The 18,779-nt window shown below is 43.8% G+C and overlaps 1 protein-coding gene across 7 annotated transcripts in view; it reads left to right on the top strand.

The window, feature by feature from the left end:
- Positions 1 to 18,779, top strand: part of APBB2 (amyloid beta precursor protein binding family B member 2) — a 349,600-nt gene that overhangs the window by 198,239 nt on the left and 132,582 nt on the right. For all 7 annotated transcript variants that reach the window (XM_040418935.1, XM_040418940.1, XM_040418941.1 and 4 more), the window contains one exon: positions 1,235 to 1,443. In XM_040418935.1, the coding sequence (XP_040274869.1) occupies positions 1,235 to 1,443 (209 nt within the window). The remainder of the gene's footprint in view (positions 1 to 1,234; positions 1,444 to 18,779) is intronic.

Here is an 18,779-nt window from a genome sequence, read left to right on the forward strand (position 1 = left end):
TGAGGTGTACCATGCCCCTTTGTGCACTGAAGCTCTCATTTGCATAAAGAATAAAATTATTTTCTCTGGAACACTACAATTGATTTACACGAGACAGATATTGTTTTAATTAGCAGGATCAGCCCTATCAGTCAGTGTACCAGGTTTAATAAGGTTGACCCTGCTGACAGATGCTCTTTAAAGGGGTTATGCCACGATTGATGTAAAAAATGGAAATCAGACATCATGTAGTACATGACAATACCTTTCTAACAAAGCTAGAACCAGCCCTGTATCTCACATGAGCCAAGAGATCTCCACATTCACTGCTCAAATTGCTCTGCTAGATCATCTTTAGCCTGGCAGCATAATGGGCATGTCCTTTCTGCTTTAGCTCTTTGTCACGGATGATGTTGCAGATAGCTGGAAGTTATGGATAAACATCCGACTGGCTTGATCCCAAACTAAGGAGCATAAAGGTGAGCCCTATAAAACCCTAAGAGCTCACCCTGACTGCTAAGCACATACAAGGGTCTCAGAGATAGACGATTGCATGCCCTCGAACCTAGACTGTGTGACACCTGAAAACCCTATAATAGTGAGGGGACACGACCACCGGCTCCCTGCACTTAATACGGAGGGAGTCAGGGTCACCTAGAATCAAGCCAGCAAGGAAACACAATACATGAAAGGACTTATCTGAACAAGCAGTAACAGAAGTCTCCAGCAGTGAACAATCCAGGAAGTAGTATAAACTGCAAAGTGAGGCAGTATGGGAGGGAATATAAAGGGAGGCAATTAGTGTAAATAGGTGACAGCTGGGAGAAGGAAAGGAGATGACAAAGTGAAACCAAAACAAAGAACATCATGCAAGAGGTACAGAAGAACGTCTGCCAGACCTTCTCAGAGAGCTGGCGGTGACACTCTTTCCCTGGCTGGTGGCAGTTGAAGGTTTAAACTGAGCATATTCGACCAGCTCAGTGAGACGGGCAAAAAATAAGAAAAAGAACACACAGCAGGTGGCGCTGTACAGATACATTTTATTGAATAGCGCACTGACTATACTTCATTTTTAATTACATGCAAGTACAAAACTATTCAGATCCAGGTGCTGGTTTGTAAAATGTAGAATATGTTTTGTGACACAACCCCTTTAAGTCTTTTAGGAAGTATGGTCATATAAATTACTAAGATCAGAGTAATGTTATTGATCACATAATTTGCTAATTAATAATATTGTTTTCTGATTTTACAGCTGATATATGGAGTGACCACTCATTTCAGACAGATCCAGATCTACCAGCAGGTTGGAAGAAAATTAATGACATTGCAGGAATCTACTACTGGCACATTCCAACTGGAGCAACCCAGTGGGAACGCCCTGTCTCTGCTCCAACAGATCTCCCAGGATCACGAAAGGGATCTCTTAGCTCTGTTACATCATCACCTACTCCTGAGAATGAGGTAAAACTCAGCATATTTCACATGAGATCTGTATAGGTGCATGGTAACCTGAAGATGTAGATAAGTGTCTGCTGGTGATTATTAGGCAGATTAAAGCTAGTTCTGTCCTTGGAGGAAATGGAGATTTTCTGTTTTTGCGTTTCCGTTTTTTATTTTCAGCCTTTCTGGATCCATAACTTTTTTATTTTTCTGTTCACATAGCTGAAAGTTGTACAGTACTTTCTAAAGGCACCATTTACTGTTGCATACAATGTAGTGGGAAGCTGAAAAAAAAAATTCCATATTAGGTAGAATTGGAAAAAAAATAACCCGCAATTCCACCACAGTTTTATTGGGTTTTACTTTTACGGTGTTCCCTATGCAGTAAAAATGATCCATGCCCTTCATTCTCTGGGTCAGTACAATTACAGTGATACCACAGTTGTATAGTGTTTCTGGTGTTTTACTATCTAAAAAATAAAAACCTTGCAAAAATTAGTTTTTCTTTTAATTGCCATATTCTGACTCCTATAATTTTTACATCTACGGAGCAGTGTGAGGGCTCATTTTTCGGTGGGGTAATATAAACTTTTCATTTATACCATTTTGGGGTGTGTTTCAATTTTAGATCACTCTATATAAAAAAATTTGAGGGAGGTGAAGCAATGTAAAAAAAAACGGTGAATCGACCATTTTTTCTTTCTTTACAGCGTTATGGAATAAATATTTTTGTATATTTATAGTACAGGTGTTTTGGGAGCATTGATGCCTATAATTATTTTTTTTATAGTTTTTTTCTATTTAAATTTTGGGGAAAGGGCTGATTGAGTTTTTATATTTAAAAAAATATATATATATTTTTACACTTTTTAAAATTTCGACTAGAGGACTTAAACAAGGAATCATCAGATCTCTTCTCTTATAGACTTCAGTGCATTAGTATTGAAGTCTAAGAGAAATTTGCTATGTTCCTATGGAGCACAGACAGGGTCTCCATAGGAACATATTTGGCAGCCTCAGATCCTTCAGGGGGACCGAAGCTACTGCAGGGAATGTCAGGCTCCCCCCATTATCGCTAGAGTGTGCCATTCCAGCCTTGGGGGTCACAGCACTCGCGGTTTTCAGCTCTCGGATGCCGTGATTACCCTTGACCATGGCATCTGAATGGTTAAATGTCTGTGATCGGCACTATCGCTGATTGCAGACATTAATCCTGGGTGTCTGCTATGTGAAACAGGAGGCACCCAACAACTATGACGCTCGCTGCGCATTTTAGCTGGCGCCATCTTTAAAGAGACGACATCCGGAGGTTTGTTAATCTGTATTACAATAAGTCTACCCGCCAGTAAACTTGACAATTGGAATAGTGATAGACACAACATATACCACGTTCACAGTTGAGGTAAAATAGTCTTCGCAGAAAGGGATCACATAACTGTCCAGAAATGTGCTTTTTTAGGCCTCTACATCATGACGTCATTGCGATCTAAATAGGCGGTCTGGTCACATCTGTAACGCTCACATAGTAGACAAATGTCACATCAACAAAACAGTGAATTTATTATAAAAACACACTTAAAGGGGTTATGCTATGAGTAATGTACTATTGTACATGATAGGCTCTGTGAAAAAAGCTAAAATCAGCCCTATATCTCACATGGATCCCCCCATTCATCGTTTTTTTTTATTGCTCTACAAGATTTCCTTCTGACTGACAGCTTAAGGGGTGTGTCCTTTCTGCCACAGCTCTCTCCCTGCCCCAGCTCAGAGGGCGTGTCCTTTCTGCCACAGCTCTTTCCCTGTCCCAGCTCAGAGGGCGTGTCCTTTCTGCCACAGCTCTTTCCCTGTCCCAGCTCAGTGGGAATGTCCTTTCTGCTGCAGCTCTCTCCCTGTCCCAGCTCAGAGGGAATGTCCTTTCTGTAATTAGCAGAGTTTGCAGAGGCAAATCATCCTGTATCACAAATGCCTCACATAACCAGTCTTTTTGAGGGAAAGCCCAGTTCGAGGGGAGAGGTGAGAGCTCAGAATTGCATGTTAGCAGAGTTGTATGGTCGGGCTCCTTCATTACCTCCCTCATTATCTGTGCAAACCGTTGGCTTTCCTGTGTGTGATTGTGCATCCACTACTTAGGGTTGCCACCCTTACGGGAATGACCCGGACAGTCCGAGTTTGTAATCCTGTGCCCGGGTACAAGCCTTTCTCAGACCCGGGCACAGGATTCAAACTGCAGACTTGCACACCTGACAGCTGGCGGTGAGCGTCGTCGTCTGGTGTCAGTCAGCGGCGGCCGATGAGGTGTCAGCAGCGGGGACGATCAGCTGTCACTGCAGGCGATGCCATCAGCTGTGATGCTAGCGCAGGGCGGCGCTGTCTTCAGACACTCCCTCCCTCCTTTAAATGTTTTCTTTTACTATTGTTCCTCCTTGTGTTTCCTTTTACCCTACTGTCCTCTCTGATATCCTGTCTGCTTGGCCCGTTCCTCAGTTACAGCTTGCGCTCCACAGCTGGACCCACTTCCGGTCCCGATGCGTTCCACCCGTGTTCGGGTTTGGCTTGAAGAAAAGGTGGCAACCCTACCACTACTGTATGAGTCTCCTTACACAGTACAAAGCTGTTCTACTCATAAGAGAGAAATGAACAAAGAATAGATTTTATATCAAGAACATCAATCGGCCTTTCTAAAAGAAGATCTGGGCTGGTGGCAGTTGAAGGATGGAACTGAGCATGTGCGACCTGCTTATTCAGCCAAGTAGGTGGAGCTGCACATTACTATACAGATATATCACCAGTGAGCCTTATTATTAAGTAAGTGGAGTAAGTAGCAACTAGAGAATTTTTGTATCAGAAAGTGGATTACAAAAAGTAGTTTTTCATCCTGAATTATATGAAAATGACATTTAATATTGGGACAAGCCCTTTAAATCATTTTTATCATTAAAGGGTTTCTATCACTTCGTTTCACCTATTTAGCTTTCAGACACTAGCGATCCGCTAGTGTCTGCTTTATCTAACCATCCTAATATAACTGTTTATTGTCCTGCCGTTTAGCTAAAAAAATAACTTATATAGATATGCAAATGAGCCTCTAGGTGCTATGGGGGCGTGATTAGCACCTAGAGGCTCCGTCTACCTTAACAAACTGCTGCCGCCCAGCGCGTCCCTCCAGCCCGCCCATCTCCTCCGGAATGCGATGCTCCTCGTATTCGGCGCATGCGCAGTGAATGTCTGATCGCTTCCCTGCTCAGACATCTCCACTGCGCCTGTTCCTCGGAGCACTATGACGTCATCGGCGCAGACGCAGTGGAGATGTCTGAGAAGGGAAGCGATCAGACATTCACTGCGCATGCGCCGAATACGAGGAGCATCGCATTCCGGAGGAGATGGGCGGGCTGGAGGGACGCGCTGGGCGGCAGCAGTTTGTTAAGGTAGACGGAGCCTCTAGGTGCTAATCACGCCCCCATAGCACCTAGAGGCTCATTTAGATATCTATATAAGTTATTTTTTTAGCTAAACGGCTGCCCAATAAACAGTTATATTAGGATGGTTAGATAAAGCAGACACTAGCGGATCGCTAGTGTCTGAAAGCTAAATAGGTGAAACGAAGTGATAGAAACCCTTTAAAGCACAAAGGACATAACATAGGAGTGCAATATCCACTTGGCTTCCATCCTCAAAAGGATCTTGTGTCGATTCCTTCCTGTTTGCAAATCGCAAAACATCTGCGTTACCCATATGTACCTCTGTAACATGTTGTATCCGGCAGGTGATCCACCGCCTGTAGCAACGGATATGTAATATCTTCAATATAAAAATGGTCGCAGGGACAGAATATTACATATACCACAAAATCTGTATTGAATGAAAAATGTAATGTTAAATTTGCTTATGACACTTTGCTTTTCATCCTAACACAAGATGCATTCCAGTTCAGGAACAGGTGCTTTATCCAGAAAAACGGTATGTGAGGGGTAGAGTGAAGTTTGGATTTTGTACAGAGTTCAATCTCCGTACAGCATTCAAATGTATGGGCTCCAGCGAGGGAAATTCGTTATTCCCGAAGTCTTCCGAGACTTTGGCCATCGATTTTCAAACTTTAAAACCATTTTAAAACATGGATCCGAAGCCGACTTTGGATACATGTTTTAAAATAGTTTTAAAGCTAAAAAAAATCAAATCCTGAAGTTATTTACCGAAGTCCCGCAAGACTTCGGGAATAACTATTTTCCCTCGCCGGATCCCATACATTTAAATGCGAAGTTTGGAGCGAATCGACTTCGGATCTATGATCCAGGATCCGGAGCTCAATTCGCTCAACATTAATGATGGGTATACTATACCACTTAGAATACCGTATAGAATATACTTCTAGCAGTATATGAAATACATATGTACAGTAGGAAATTCCTTTGAACAGCGATTATTTTTAAGATGAATTGATGATGTGTTCATTCCAGTTTATAGAATTTGTCAGCTATCTTTACTGTACCATGGAAATAGTATGAGGTAAATATGAGGTTCAGGTCAAAGGGTAGTAGTTTCCGTTTACGTTCCTTTTTCTGCGTTCCATATGCGGTCCGTATACGAAACTATTCATTTCAGTGGGTCCGCAAAAAAACAACAACAATCTACTCCGTATGCATTCCGTTTCCGTATTTCCGTTTTTTCGTTCCGTACAAAGATAGAACATGTCCTATTATTGCCCGCAAATCACATTCCGTGGCTCCATTGAAGTTAATGGGGCTGTAAAAAAAAAACGGAACGGATACGGAATGCATCCGTATGTCTTCCGTATCCGTTCCGTTTTTGCGGAACTATCTATTGAAAATTTTATGCCCAGCCCAATTTTTTCATGTAATTACTGTATACTGTATATGCCATGCTTCCGTTTGCGATCCGCAAAAAATGGAAACCAAACGGAAAAATGGAACGGAAAAACGGAACGGAAGCAGAACGGAAATTCTACTGAAACGAAAAACAGATCTGTTTCAAACGGACTGCAAAACACTGAAAAAGACATACGGTCGTGTGCAAGAGGCCTAATGAAAATGCACCAGATTTTTGGCACAATTTGCACCGAAAAACGGGCGTGCATACATTGCATCACATTTATTATCTGTCTTACAACTTTATCTAAGATATTTACACCATGTCTGAAAAGGGGAGTGGTTTAACTAGAAAGGGGAGTGTCCTAAATGGTGGCTCCATGCGCAAAAATTTTGGAGTAAAACTATGGCAACTTTTATGTGGTGTAATATTAGACTAGACCATTTTTTTGTGCACGGACACAATTTTTGGCTCAAGGACAGAATTGTAGCATGCATCTGACGCAGGATTTACTACACTTCAAATTTACAAAGGTCCATGCACCAGAATATTAGGATTGTCTAACACTAAGGCCTGTTTCACATCTGCTTTTAAGCAGATCCGGCAACAGCCTGCCGGATCCGTCACTGCCAGGCGCAGCCGTATTTGTCCGGCCGCTTGTGCCGTTGTGTGTTCGTGGCCGTATTGCGGCCCGCATACGGCGGGTCTGCAATACACGGGCACCGGCCCGTGTGCACTCCGCATCACGGATGCGGACCCATTTACTTTAATGGGTCCGCAATCACAGAGATGCGGAACGGAAGCACGGATCAGAACCCCACGGAAGCACTACGGAGTTTCCGTCCGTGCCTCAAAAAAATAGAACTTGTTCTATTTTTTTGCGGTGCGGACAGATCACAGACCCATTCAAGTTGAATGGGTCTCGATCCGTCCCGACCGCCACACGGACATTGCCTGTGCATTAGGGACCACATATTGCGGTCCTCAATGCACGGAACAGATGCACAACGTTCGTGTGTAAGAGGCCTAAAAGTGTATACATAGAGAGCTGTCAATCTCTGATAAGAGCAGCGACGTGGTCCCCTAAGTGTAGAGTTTAGGCGTGACAGGGACAAGCCCATGAAAGCTAAAAACATACCATGGGTCGTCAGCCATTAACCATTTCCTTTTACGAAAGTGCAGCAGTGATGTCAGTCTGGAGACAGGTTGGTGACTCTAGTATGGAGCGATAAAAGGTCTTTTAAAGAAAACCACTCTTTTTAAGGTCCTGACGAACTTAAGGGCTCTGTGCCCAAGCTGCCGATGCGGTCCGCAATGCACAGGCACCGGCCGTGTGCACTCTGTGGTGCAAATACGGACCCATTGACTTGAATGATATGGCAAAAGATAGGACACGTCCTATGTTTTGTGGTGCAGAAGCACGGACCTGAAAGCCCACTGAAGCTCTTCGTAGTGTTTCCGTGAGCTTCCGATCCGTGCCTCCACACCAAAAAAGATAGGACATGTCCTATCTTTTGCCGTATCTTGTGGGTCGCGGACCCATTTAAGTCAATACCATTCGGTCCGCAATACGGGCACGGAGCCCTTACGCTCTTGGGCATGAGCTGTAGGATTGTCAGATGAAAGGATTTAATTTCACACTTAGACACTTGAGATTTGACAGGAGCCTTCAGGGGTGCTCTGTGTCTCCAGTGTACAGACAAGGTTCATGTAATATTGAGGCTTCTCTGCCTCTGTGAGTATCCTCCTGACACACGTCCTATAGTTGTGTATAGCCAACCTAGTGATAGGACATGAAATAAACATTATACCCTCCCAAGTGGCCGCAGCCACCAATACGTTATTCTTGTATGAAGCAGACATGCAAATTCTGGTGTCATAAATATTGTATTCGCTTTGATGCATCAGATTGAATATTTCAAATAAATGTGGATTGAAGTTATCCTCTGTCATGCATGAAAAAAATGGAGGCTAGGTGATAAATATTTCAATAGGCGTAGAAGATTTCAGGGGGATTAACAGGCTCCATCACTGCCTTCACTACACAGTGATCATCATCAAAGAGAAAATTCTAGGAACGGACCAGAAATGTGTAAATAGTTTACATCCACCAATCTATGCAAATAACAGTGACTACAACTTCACTTCTTAAAGGGAAACTCTGGGAAACATGCAGCGTCACATAGTCAGCATTATAAGACCTTACAGAGGTTCTCTTGGATTTTGATATTGATGGCCTATCTTCAGGATAGGTGACAAATATCTGATTGGTGTGGCACCCCCGCCGATCAGCGGGATAAAGAGGCCACGGCGCTACGTGAGCGATGTGACATCACATTTATTGGTCACATGGCCTAGGCGGTGCTGTGCTGGGTAAGCGGAGAGGAGGCCGCAGCGCTTGCATGAGATCCGGTGAGTGCCGCACCTTCCTCAAACAGCTGGTGGCTCCCCCACCAATCTCATACTGATGACCTGCCGTGAGGATAAGCCATCCATATGAAAAATCCAGGAGAACCCCTTTAAGCAGTGGACAATTTGGCTGCTATAGGGCCCTTACAGAGACACCTGGTTGGTCTCATTCCCTTGGAGAACTTATGCTCAAAAGACCCAAGAGTCAAAGTCAAGAGGTGAGAAGGTGCAAACATACACCAGGCCCTTCTGTCCTGGGTGGGAATACACATAGACAGTACAGACCAAAAGTTTGGACACACCTTCTCATTCAAAGAGTTTTCTTTATTTTCATGACTATGAAGGCATCAAAACTATGAATTAACACATGTGGAATTATATACAAACAAGTGTATATAACAAGTGTATATAATTATATAACAAACAAGTGTGAAACAACTGAAAATATGTGATATTCTAGGTTCTTCAAAGTAGCCCCTGTTTGCTTTGATTACTGCTTTGCACACTCTTGGCATTCTCTTGATGAGCTTCAAGAGGTAGTCACCTGAAATGGTCTTCCAACAGTCTTGAAGGAGTTCCCAGAGATGCTTAGCACTTGTTGGCCCTTTTGCCTTCACTCTGCGGTCCAGCTCACCCCAAACCATCTCGATTGGGTTGAGGTCCGGTGACTGTGGAGGCCAGGTCATCTGGCGCAGCACCCCATCACTCTCCTTCATGGTCAAATAGCCCTTACTTTCAATGTTTTCCCAATTTTTCGGCTGACTGACTGACCTTCATTTCTTAAAGTAATGATGGCCACTCGTTTTTCTTTACTTAGCTGCTTTTTTCTTGCCATAATACAAATTCTAACAGTCTATTCAGTAGGACTATCAGCCGTGTATCCACCTGACTTCTCCTCAATGCAACTGATGGTCCCAACCCCATTTATAAGGCAAGAAATCCCACTTATTAAACCTGACAGGGCACACCTGTGAAGTGAAAACCATTTCAGGGGACTACCTCTTGAAGCTCATCAAGAGAATGCCAAGAGTGTGCAAAGCAGTAATCAAAGCAAAAGGTGGCTACTTTGAAGAACCTAGAATATGGCATATTTTCAGTTGTTTCACACTTGTTTGTTATGTATATAATTCCACATGTGTTAATTCATAGTTTTGATGCCTTCAGTGTGAATCTACAATTTTCATAGTCATGAAAATAAAGAAAACTCTTTGAATGAGAAGGTGTGTCCAAACTTTTGGTCTGTACTGTATTTATATATATACTGCATTTGTATAGTATTTTTATTCAAATTTATTATTAAAGTGAATCTGTCACCAGCGACCTCCCTGTCTGTTTGCATAGACACATAGCTGTGATTCACCTGATTAAAACTCTGTTTTTCTTTTCTTGATCCGAGGCCCTGTTCCAGAGTTATGATACTTTTTCTTAATATGCAAAGTAGGTCTTTGATGCAATGAGGGAGTCACCATTGCTCTTTTTACACCCAAGCTCCACTCATTTCTGTGGTCATTCCATCCCTGGCTGCTTTGCCATTGCCTGGCCCTGTCAATCAAAGAAGTAAGTAAGGGGCTGGCCACAGAAAGGAGCAGAGCTTGGTCCAAAAAGAGCAATGGTGACACCCTCATTGCACCAAAGACCTATTTTGCATATTAAGAAAAATTATCCTAATTCAGGAATGGATCAAGAAAACCAGTGTTTTAATCAGGTGAACCACAGCTATGTGTTTAGGCAAACAGATAGGGAGGTGACAAATTCCCTTTAAATGCTATTAATATGATAATGTCCCTGCGCGAGAAGTAAAACCACGGACAGTGTGTCCTCAGTTGGAATACATCATGAACAATTTATGAGGATTCACACAGTGAAATTCTGACTGAAGCAGTGCGGGGGAGCGCTGTCATTACGCATGCATAGTCCGCGGGGATTTGAGATCATTAATCCAAGCTCACTGGCCCGATGACTCACACCATTCACCTTATGCAAGATTTCCAGAGCAGGACAATTATTTCCATACTTAAGATAGAAAACCGAAGATAGGATAAATGGATTTTACTTTTTCTTTAAAATATTTAGTTTTCTATAAAATATGTATGTGCTTCTTGTGATGTTGCAGTAGGGTGCGCGGAAGCTGAAATCATAGTCTGCTTCCTTATTACGGGGCGGCTGGGGGTCCTCTGTTACATGATGACATACGTGCATAAATATCTAATGCTCCTAGACAGCACCATACTCACCACCTCATAGCATATCAACAGTTACTCTTAAATGGGTTGTTTCACAAATCAGCTTTTAAGCACCTGATCTGCGAGGGTCCTAGCTCCATTCATTCTCTATGGGACCCCCGAAGATAGATCAGCACTTGTACTTGGTTATCTCCAGCAGTCTAATAGAGAATGAATGGAGCAGCGGTGCGCCTGCTCAGCCTGCTTCTCCAGTCAAACGGACACATAGAACCTCCTTAGGCCTCATGCACACGGCCGTTGTTTTGGTCCACATCCAAGCTGCAGTTTTTGCGGCTCGGGTGCGGACCCATTCACTTCAATGGGGTCGCAAAAGATGCGGACAGCACTCCGTGTGCTGTCCGCATCCGTTGCTCCGTTCCGTGGCCCCGCAAAAAAAAATATAACATGTCCTATTTTTGTCCGCGCTTTGTGGACAAGAATAGGCAGTTATATGTAAAGGCTGTCCGTGACGTTCCGCAAATTGCGGAACGCGCACGGACGCCATGCGTGTTTTGCGAATCCGCGATTTGCGGACCGCAAAACACACCACGGTCGTGTGCATGTGGGCTTAGAGTGATTGGTGGGGGGACACAGCAGTTGGACCAGTCAGTTGATTATTCCCTATCCTGTGGATAGTAGATAATTTCATTTTGTGGGACAACCCCTTTAAATATCACATCGGGTGCATCCTTCATGGAGCCATCTTAACCCCAAGCCTTATTATGCTGCCCACCCCTTCACAGTCAACCTTGGTTATGACCTCAAGATTATTCTGTATTCTCAACTCGACAGGGTAGGACTGGCCCACCAGAGTACCCGAGGATCCTCCTGTGGGCCCAGTCTCTGAAGCCATAGTGGGCTCCAAAGGTCTAGGAGATAAATCTCATTTGGAGCTGCCTTTGGAGCACTTGTCACTACGGTCTATTTCTTTGATCGAAAGCCTATTAGGCTTTATCGATGATGTGGAGGTTGGGCCTCGAAAATTATTTACTCTGGTGGGCTCAAGGAACCGAAGTCTGACACTGCACCTTGGTTATGAATCAAGCCAATGACACTGAGCATGCCTTAAAATGGCTTGAAATTGTTCCCACGACATACTTCCCTTGCTCTAGGGCAGTGATGGCGAACCTTTTAGAGACCGAGTGCCCAAACCGCAACCCCAAAACCCCCTTATTTATAGCAAAGTGCCAATGCGGCAAGTTAACCAGAATCCTACAGTCCAATATAGTATATCTTTCATGTACTTTATCATGGCAATGAAAAAGCCAGAGCATTATCCATAAAAATGTGCCATAGAGAGAAGTGCAGATATTGTCCATGCTGCAACATTATTCTGTGTTCCTCTTGCTTACATGCAAGAAGCCAATTGGCAATGTTTTTCCTGTGCCCGGCAGTGGCACTGAACCTCTGGCATTGAGCTGGTGTTTAACTACACTGCCCAGCATAGCTTTCCTTGACCTGGGGCAAAGATGCAGTTTGCTGTCCTAATTCTCTATTGAAATTCCCTAGGAAAGGCAGAGTGGCTCGTTGGCGCCCCTGGCACCCAGCATATCCCGCCAGCCTCCTCTCCACTTATGCCCCCTAGTTAATCAGGCATCTATCTTATAGATGGGCTCCCTTGCAGTGGCACATAGTATAATTGGCTCTCTCACTTGTTCTTCCATGTCAGCTTGTTCACTTGGAAATTCAGTGACAAAACGCTCGCTGTCACATTTCCGTGAACATCTACATCTAAAAATTGTGGAAATGAGGCATAGCATAGAATCCTCTTTGATAATACAAGTCAGTGGCAAGTCTCTTTGTGCCCCCCAGCAAGCCGTAATTGCAGGCAGTATTTCATGTGTATGCAGATTGTCCTTACAGCTTGATATAATAGGCATATCCATTGTATCATATAGCATTCATGCTGTGGAGGATATATACGGCCCGACAGGGATAATAGTTATATGATTCTGCAACAGCTGATAATGTCTTATCCATTACTACACATATCGCACACCGCCAGCATGACCAGAATAGGAAACTGCTATAAAGAGAGATTATAAAGTTATAAAAATAAAATTTTTTACTTTTTTATTTTATTTTTTCATTTAAGGGGTTATCATGTTCTACATTTTTCAAACCAGCACTTGGTTCTGAATACTTTTGTAACCGCATGTCATTAAAGATTTAGTATAGCCACTGAGTTATTCAATAAAATGTATCTGTAGAGCGCCACCTGCTGTTTGTTCTTTTCCCTGTTTCTCTGTCCACGTGACTGAGGGGAACACACATAAGTTCCATTCCTCAATTTCCACCAGCTATATCTATGGTTAGAAGCTGTGAAAGTTGGGCCCCTTTCACACGGGCGAGAATTCCGCACGGGTGCAATGCGTGAACGCATTGCACCCGCACTGAATCCGGACCCATTCACTTCAATCAGGGCCGTTTGAAGGAATTTGGGGGCCCCAAGCAAAATAGACATGGAGGCCCCCCCTCCACGCCCTCCCCACCTTACGCATGCAAAGCCTACAAGAACCACAGTATAGCCATACAGTTTAAGTTCACCCACACTTTATATAAATAAAAAAGGAGGTTTACAGTGCAAATACTGCTGTTGCATTTAATGTGCATGAAATTTGAACAGTGCCATCCACAGATCCCCCTCCCCTAAACAGTGCCATCCACAGATCTCCCCCCTAAACAGTGCCATCCACAGATCCCTCCTCCCCTAAACAGTGCCATCCAAAGATCCCCCCTCCCCTAAACAGTGCCATCCACAGATCCCCCCTCCCCTAAACAGTGCCATCCACAGATATCCCCCCTAAACAGTGCCATCCACAGATCCCCCCTAAACAGTGCCATCCACAGATCCCCCCTCCCCTAAACAGTGCCATCCACAGATCCCCCTCCCCTAAACAGTGCCATCCACAGATCCCCCCTAAACAGTGCCATCCACAGATCCCCCCTAAACAGTGACATCCACAGATCCCCCCTAAACAGTGCCATCCACAGATCCCCCCTCCCCTAAACAGTGCCATCCACAGATCCCCCTCCCCGACGCTCACAGCAGTATATTTATAAACTAATCAGTAACTACTTTAACTTTAATCATTGCTCATTGCTGAGCTCTTTACTTGGATTATTTGGATATCTTACTTTGTCTTAGCTCCGGTAATAGCAAGCATTGCGGGCGGCGCTCACTCACTCACGTCACGCGCCTGCGCCGCCTAGTGGGAGGAGCAGCCGCGTGACGTCAGTGAGTGAGCACCACCCCCCGCACTGCTTGCTATTACCGGAGCTAAGACAAAGTAAGATATTCAAATAATCCAAGTAAAGAGCTCAGCAATGAGCAATGATTAAAGTTAAAGTAGTTACTGATTAGTTTATAAATATACTGCTGTGAGCGGCGTGGCCCTGTATATTCTAACCCCCAGGCAAGCGTCCCTGTCACCATGGGAACGCCTGGGGGTTAAGAATATACCATCGGATCTTTTGAGTTACTCAGCCTTAGGCCTATTGCACACGACCGTATGTCTTTTTCAGTGTTTTGCGGTCCGTTTTAAACGGATCCGTTGTTCCGTTTTTTGTTTCCGTTGTGTTTCCGTTTCTGTTCCGTTTTTCCGTTCCGTTTTTCCGTATGGCATATACAGTATACAGTAATTACATAGATAAAATTGGGCTGGGCATAACATTTTCAATAGATGGTTCAGCAAAAAACGGAACGGAAACGGAAGACATACGGATGCATTTCCGTATGTGTTCCGTTTTTTTGCGGACCCATTGACTTGAATGGAGCCACGGACTGTGATTTGCGGGCAATAATAGGACATGTTCTATGTTAAAACGGAACGGAAAAACGGAAATACGGAAACGGAATGCATACGGAGTACATTCCGTTTTTTTTGCGGACCCATTGAAATGAATGGTTCCGTATACGGACCGTATATGGAACGCAAAAAACGTCCAGTAAACGGGAAAAAAAAAACGTCCGTGTGCAATAGGCCTTAAAGGAAGCAAAACAAGCATCGGCTCTGCTTGGCCCCGGGCCAGCTCGGGGCCCCAAGCAATTGCTTGTTTTGCCTGTCTGTTAGCGACGGGCCTGACTTCAATGGAGCTGTTCAGATGAGCGCTGATTTTCACGCATCACTTGTGCATTGCATGAAAATCGCAGCATGTTCTATATTCTGCGTTTTTCACGCAACGCAGGCCCCATAGAAATGAATGGGGATGCATGAAAATCGCAAGCATCCGCAAGAAAGTGCGTATGCAATCCGATTTTCAGACATGGTTGCTAAGGAGACGAGGGATGAGTTACCCGGGAACCCATTTACTTTATTATTTTCCATTATAACATGGCTATAATGGAAAATAATAGCATTCTTAAATTCAGAACGCTAAGTAAATGGTCCATTGTGGGGTTAAAATTTTTTTTAAAAGTAACTTACCTCATCCACTTGATCGCGCAGCGGGGTTCGTCTTCTTTCTTCTTCTTCTTGCAGGACCTGGCTGGAAAAGGACCTTCAGTGACGTCATCGCGCTCACCACGTGGTGAGCGCGGTGACGTCAGCGCAGGTCCTGCTAAATGAAGATAGAAGACTTCTATCTTCATTCAGCAGGATTTGCTCTGACGTCACCAAAGGTCCTTTTGCAGATCCTGAAAGAAGCAAGAAGATGATGCCGGCTGCGCGATCAATTGGAACAGGTAAGTAAATTATTTTTTTTTAGCATTCTGTATTAAAGAATGCTATTATTTTCCCCTATAACCATGTTATAAGGGAAAATATTAAAATCTACAGAACCCCAAACCCGAACTTCAGTGAAGAAGTTCGGGTTTGGGTACCATAGTCAGTTTTTTATCATGTGCATGTAAAACGCATTGCAATCGCGCGGCAAAAAAACTGAACATCGGAACGCAATCGCAGTCAAAACTGACTGCAATTGCGTGCCTACTCGCACAATTTTCCCGCGACGCACCCGCATCCTATCCGGCCCTCACACGCGACGCCTGTGTGAAAGAGGCCTTAAAGGGAGAAAGCTGCAGTACAAAGGACATACTACTTGAGAAAGGACACCCCCCTGAGCTTTGATAGGGAGAGAGCTGCGGCTCTAAGGACATGCCCCTGAAAAAGGACATGCCCATTAGCCGCTGGCTTTAAATAAATCTTGCAATGCCACTGGAGCAAAGAATGGGGGAGCTCTGGATCCATGTGAGATACAGGGCTGCTTCTCGCTTGTGTCAAGGCACACTTTGATGGAAATCTGTTCCAATAGTTGGAACCCATACCTCATAACATATTTGGGTACTATGTAACCTTCAGTAAACAGGTGGGGTCCACCCATTACTGAGAGATAGACACCCCAAGTCTCTATTTCTGGCCATATTCACTTTCATAAACAGTTGAGGGCTTCCCTTATCCATGACTGGAACTATTGTATGGTCCTAGTGTGAGGACAGTGTGAGCACTAGTATTTGGAGTAATTCAGAGATGGGCTTTTTGTCACATTCTCGGGATGTTCAAGTTTTGAACCTAAGATTGCACTGAGGTTATGATTTAGGGAAGGTTTTGAAGGTGCGGCCAGGATAATGAGGGATGGTGTTAGCGTGGACCTCAGATGTGATCACTTTACCGCGACGTGGTTTTATATTTCTATGGATGAAGCACCAGCCTTGCAGCTAGCCACTGTGGCTCCCATAAGACGTGAACCTGTGATACAGCTTATGGTTTCACACTTTGGAATTTTCCATCCCCCGCTGATGATCTAATTGCAGAGAAGAGCTGTAAGCGTCCAGCTTGGTCATTAGTTTGGTCCTTGCTCATAATGTTCTTCAGTGGGAGGCAGGTGACAGTGGCAAAAGCCAGACATGTAAGGAATGTACCAGGGAGTTAGGATCCACATCCACTGTGACATTTCTAAATGTAGTCTCTTATCAATCGCATTTATAAACACTCAAGTCATTCACTAGAAACTATATTATTACAATATTAATAAATATATATATATGCACATTTATTTAAAGGGGTTGTCTGGTTTTAAAAAAAATAAACATTTTTAGTGCCTTAATTGAATATTCTAAATAAATGAAGCATTTGCCAAAGTGGACAGGTTGTCCAGCGGATTTCATTTTTATTATATATGGCTCAGAGTGAGTTAAAAAAAAAGTGAAATAAGTATACATCTGTTGTATTTATACTACACAAATTTCTGGCCCCACCATATTATTTGGCAATCTGCAATTTGAAAAGAGGTTACCCAACCAGACGTCCCCTTTTTTTATACTTGTGCCTTGGTCTGCTGGTAGATTGCACAGTATTAAAACAACAATCTATACGATGAAAAGAAATCCTATAACCTTCTGTTCATGTTTCCATAAAAAGCTGACAGCAAGCCCTGAAAGATAAGATTATGGAGTGGGAGCGTACAAGGAATGCAGCCTATCTGTCTGCTGAAAGCTGGCAATCTCAGATAGGCACTTTCATGTCTCATTTTCTGACACTTGGTAATGTTGGTTGTCATCCATTTTTTTTCTGCATCCACCATTTTCAACGAGGCTCCCAAGTGTTGAAATCTATGGATGTTATTCTTAGATCTTAAAGCCTAATACCAGGCGCACGTCCACTGTTCTGTAATCTAGTAACAGTGGATCTCGACCAGTGTTGCTGTTAAAGGGGATGTCCAGAATTTTGATATTGATGGCCTATCTGCAGGATAGCAGGAGTCGACACTCCGCACCCTTGCTAATCAGATGTTCCCCTGTAGCTCAGGTGCTGGAAGTCAGCGCCGAAACTACACAGCTCTGTCTATTATGTAGTGCTTGGCAGGGCAAAATGCAGTAGCCCTGCAGTTACCAGCTCTGTCCACTACACAATGAAGGGAGCTGTGTAGTTCTGGCGCTGGAGCTAACCCAAAACAGCTGATTGGGGGGATAATGAGTGGCCAACCCATGCCAGTCTAACCTGTTGGTAGGCCATCAATATTAAAATCCTGGACAACCCCTCTATCTCCTCTGTGTGTTCTGTTGCCTCCTTTTCCCCAGCTGTCGGAGATTTCCTGTATCGGTGACCACTCAGTCTATATGCCGTGGTCACCACTAGTTATTCTGTGCAGTACACAGGAGGCAATCATGATAGAGATGAAACGTAGGAAGATGGTGCCCTGGCATTACCAAATTTAGGAGAGGACACCCCGAAAATGGTTGAATAAAATACTTATAGAAATGTATGTGCCATTGGACTAGGTGTTCTGTACTGCTGGCCCATCCACTCATCTACATTGATTTAGATTGCTGTCCATAGAAATAATTTTTTTGATTTTCTTATTGTTTAAGAAGTAGAAATATTTGAAAATAAAAATAGAAACGAATGTCAGGATTGGTAGTGCTGCCAGAGATTGGTCCCCCACAATCTTAGGGCTCATGCACAGAAACGTATTTTCTTGCCGCTTCCGTTCCGTATGTCATCTGTATTTCATCCGTATTTTGCGGATCCATACTGTAGAAATGCTATGCTCAGCCCATATTGATCATGTGTTTGGTGATTAATAAGTTACAATTTCCGTTTCTGATCGCATACGGAAACCATACGGATATGTTTTGTGGAATAAGGGAACGGAAGAGGACCTAAATCAGAGAAAAAAAAACCTCAGATACCAAACAACGGATCCGTGAAAAACGGACCGCAAAACAACAATGGTCATGTGCATGAGCCCTTAAAGGGAGTCTGGCAGCAGTCTTGATCATGCTAAACTGCTGACAGCAGTACATAGAGGCTAGGGAGTGCAATGTAAACATACTGCTTGCGGAGCCTTAATTACCAGGAGTAGTGTGAACACTGTCAGACTGGCCTACCTCTGAACCTGCAAGTCATCCCTGCCACCTGATGCATCTATAATATTAAACTGGGTAGTTTGCAAAAAAAAAAC

Source organism: Bufo bufo, chromosome 2 (assembly GCF_905171765.1).
Source record: "Bufo bufo chromosome 2, aBufBuf1.1, whole genome shotgun sequence".
Taxonomy (NCBI): domain Eukaryota; kingdom Metazoa; phylum Chordata; class Amphibia; order Anura; family Bufonidae; genus Bufo; species Bufo bufo.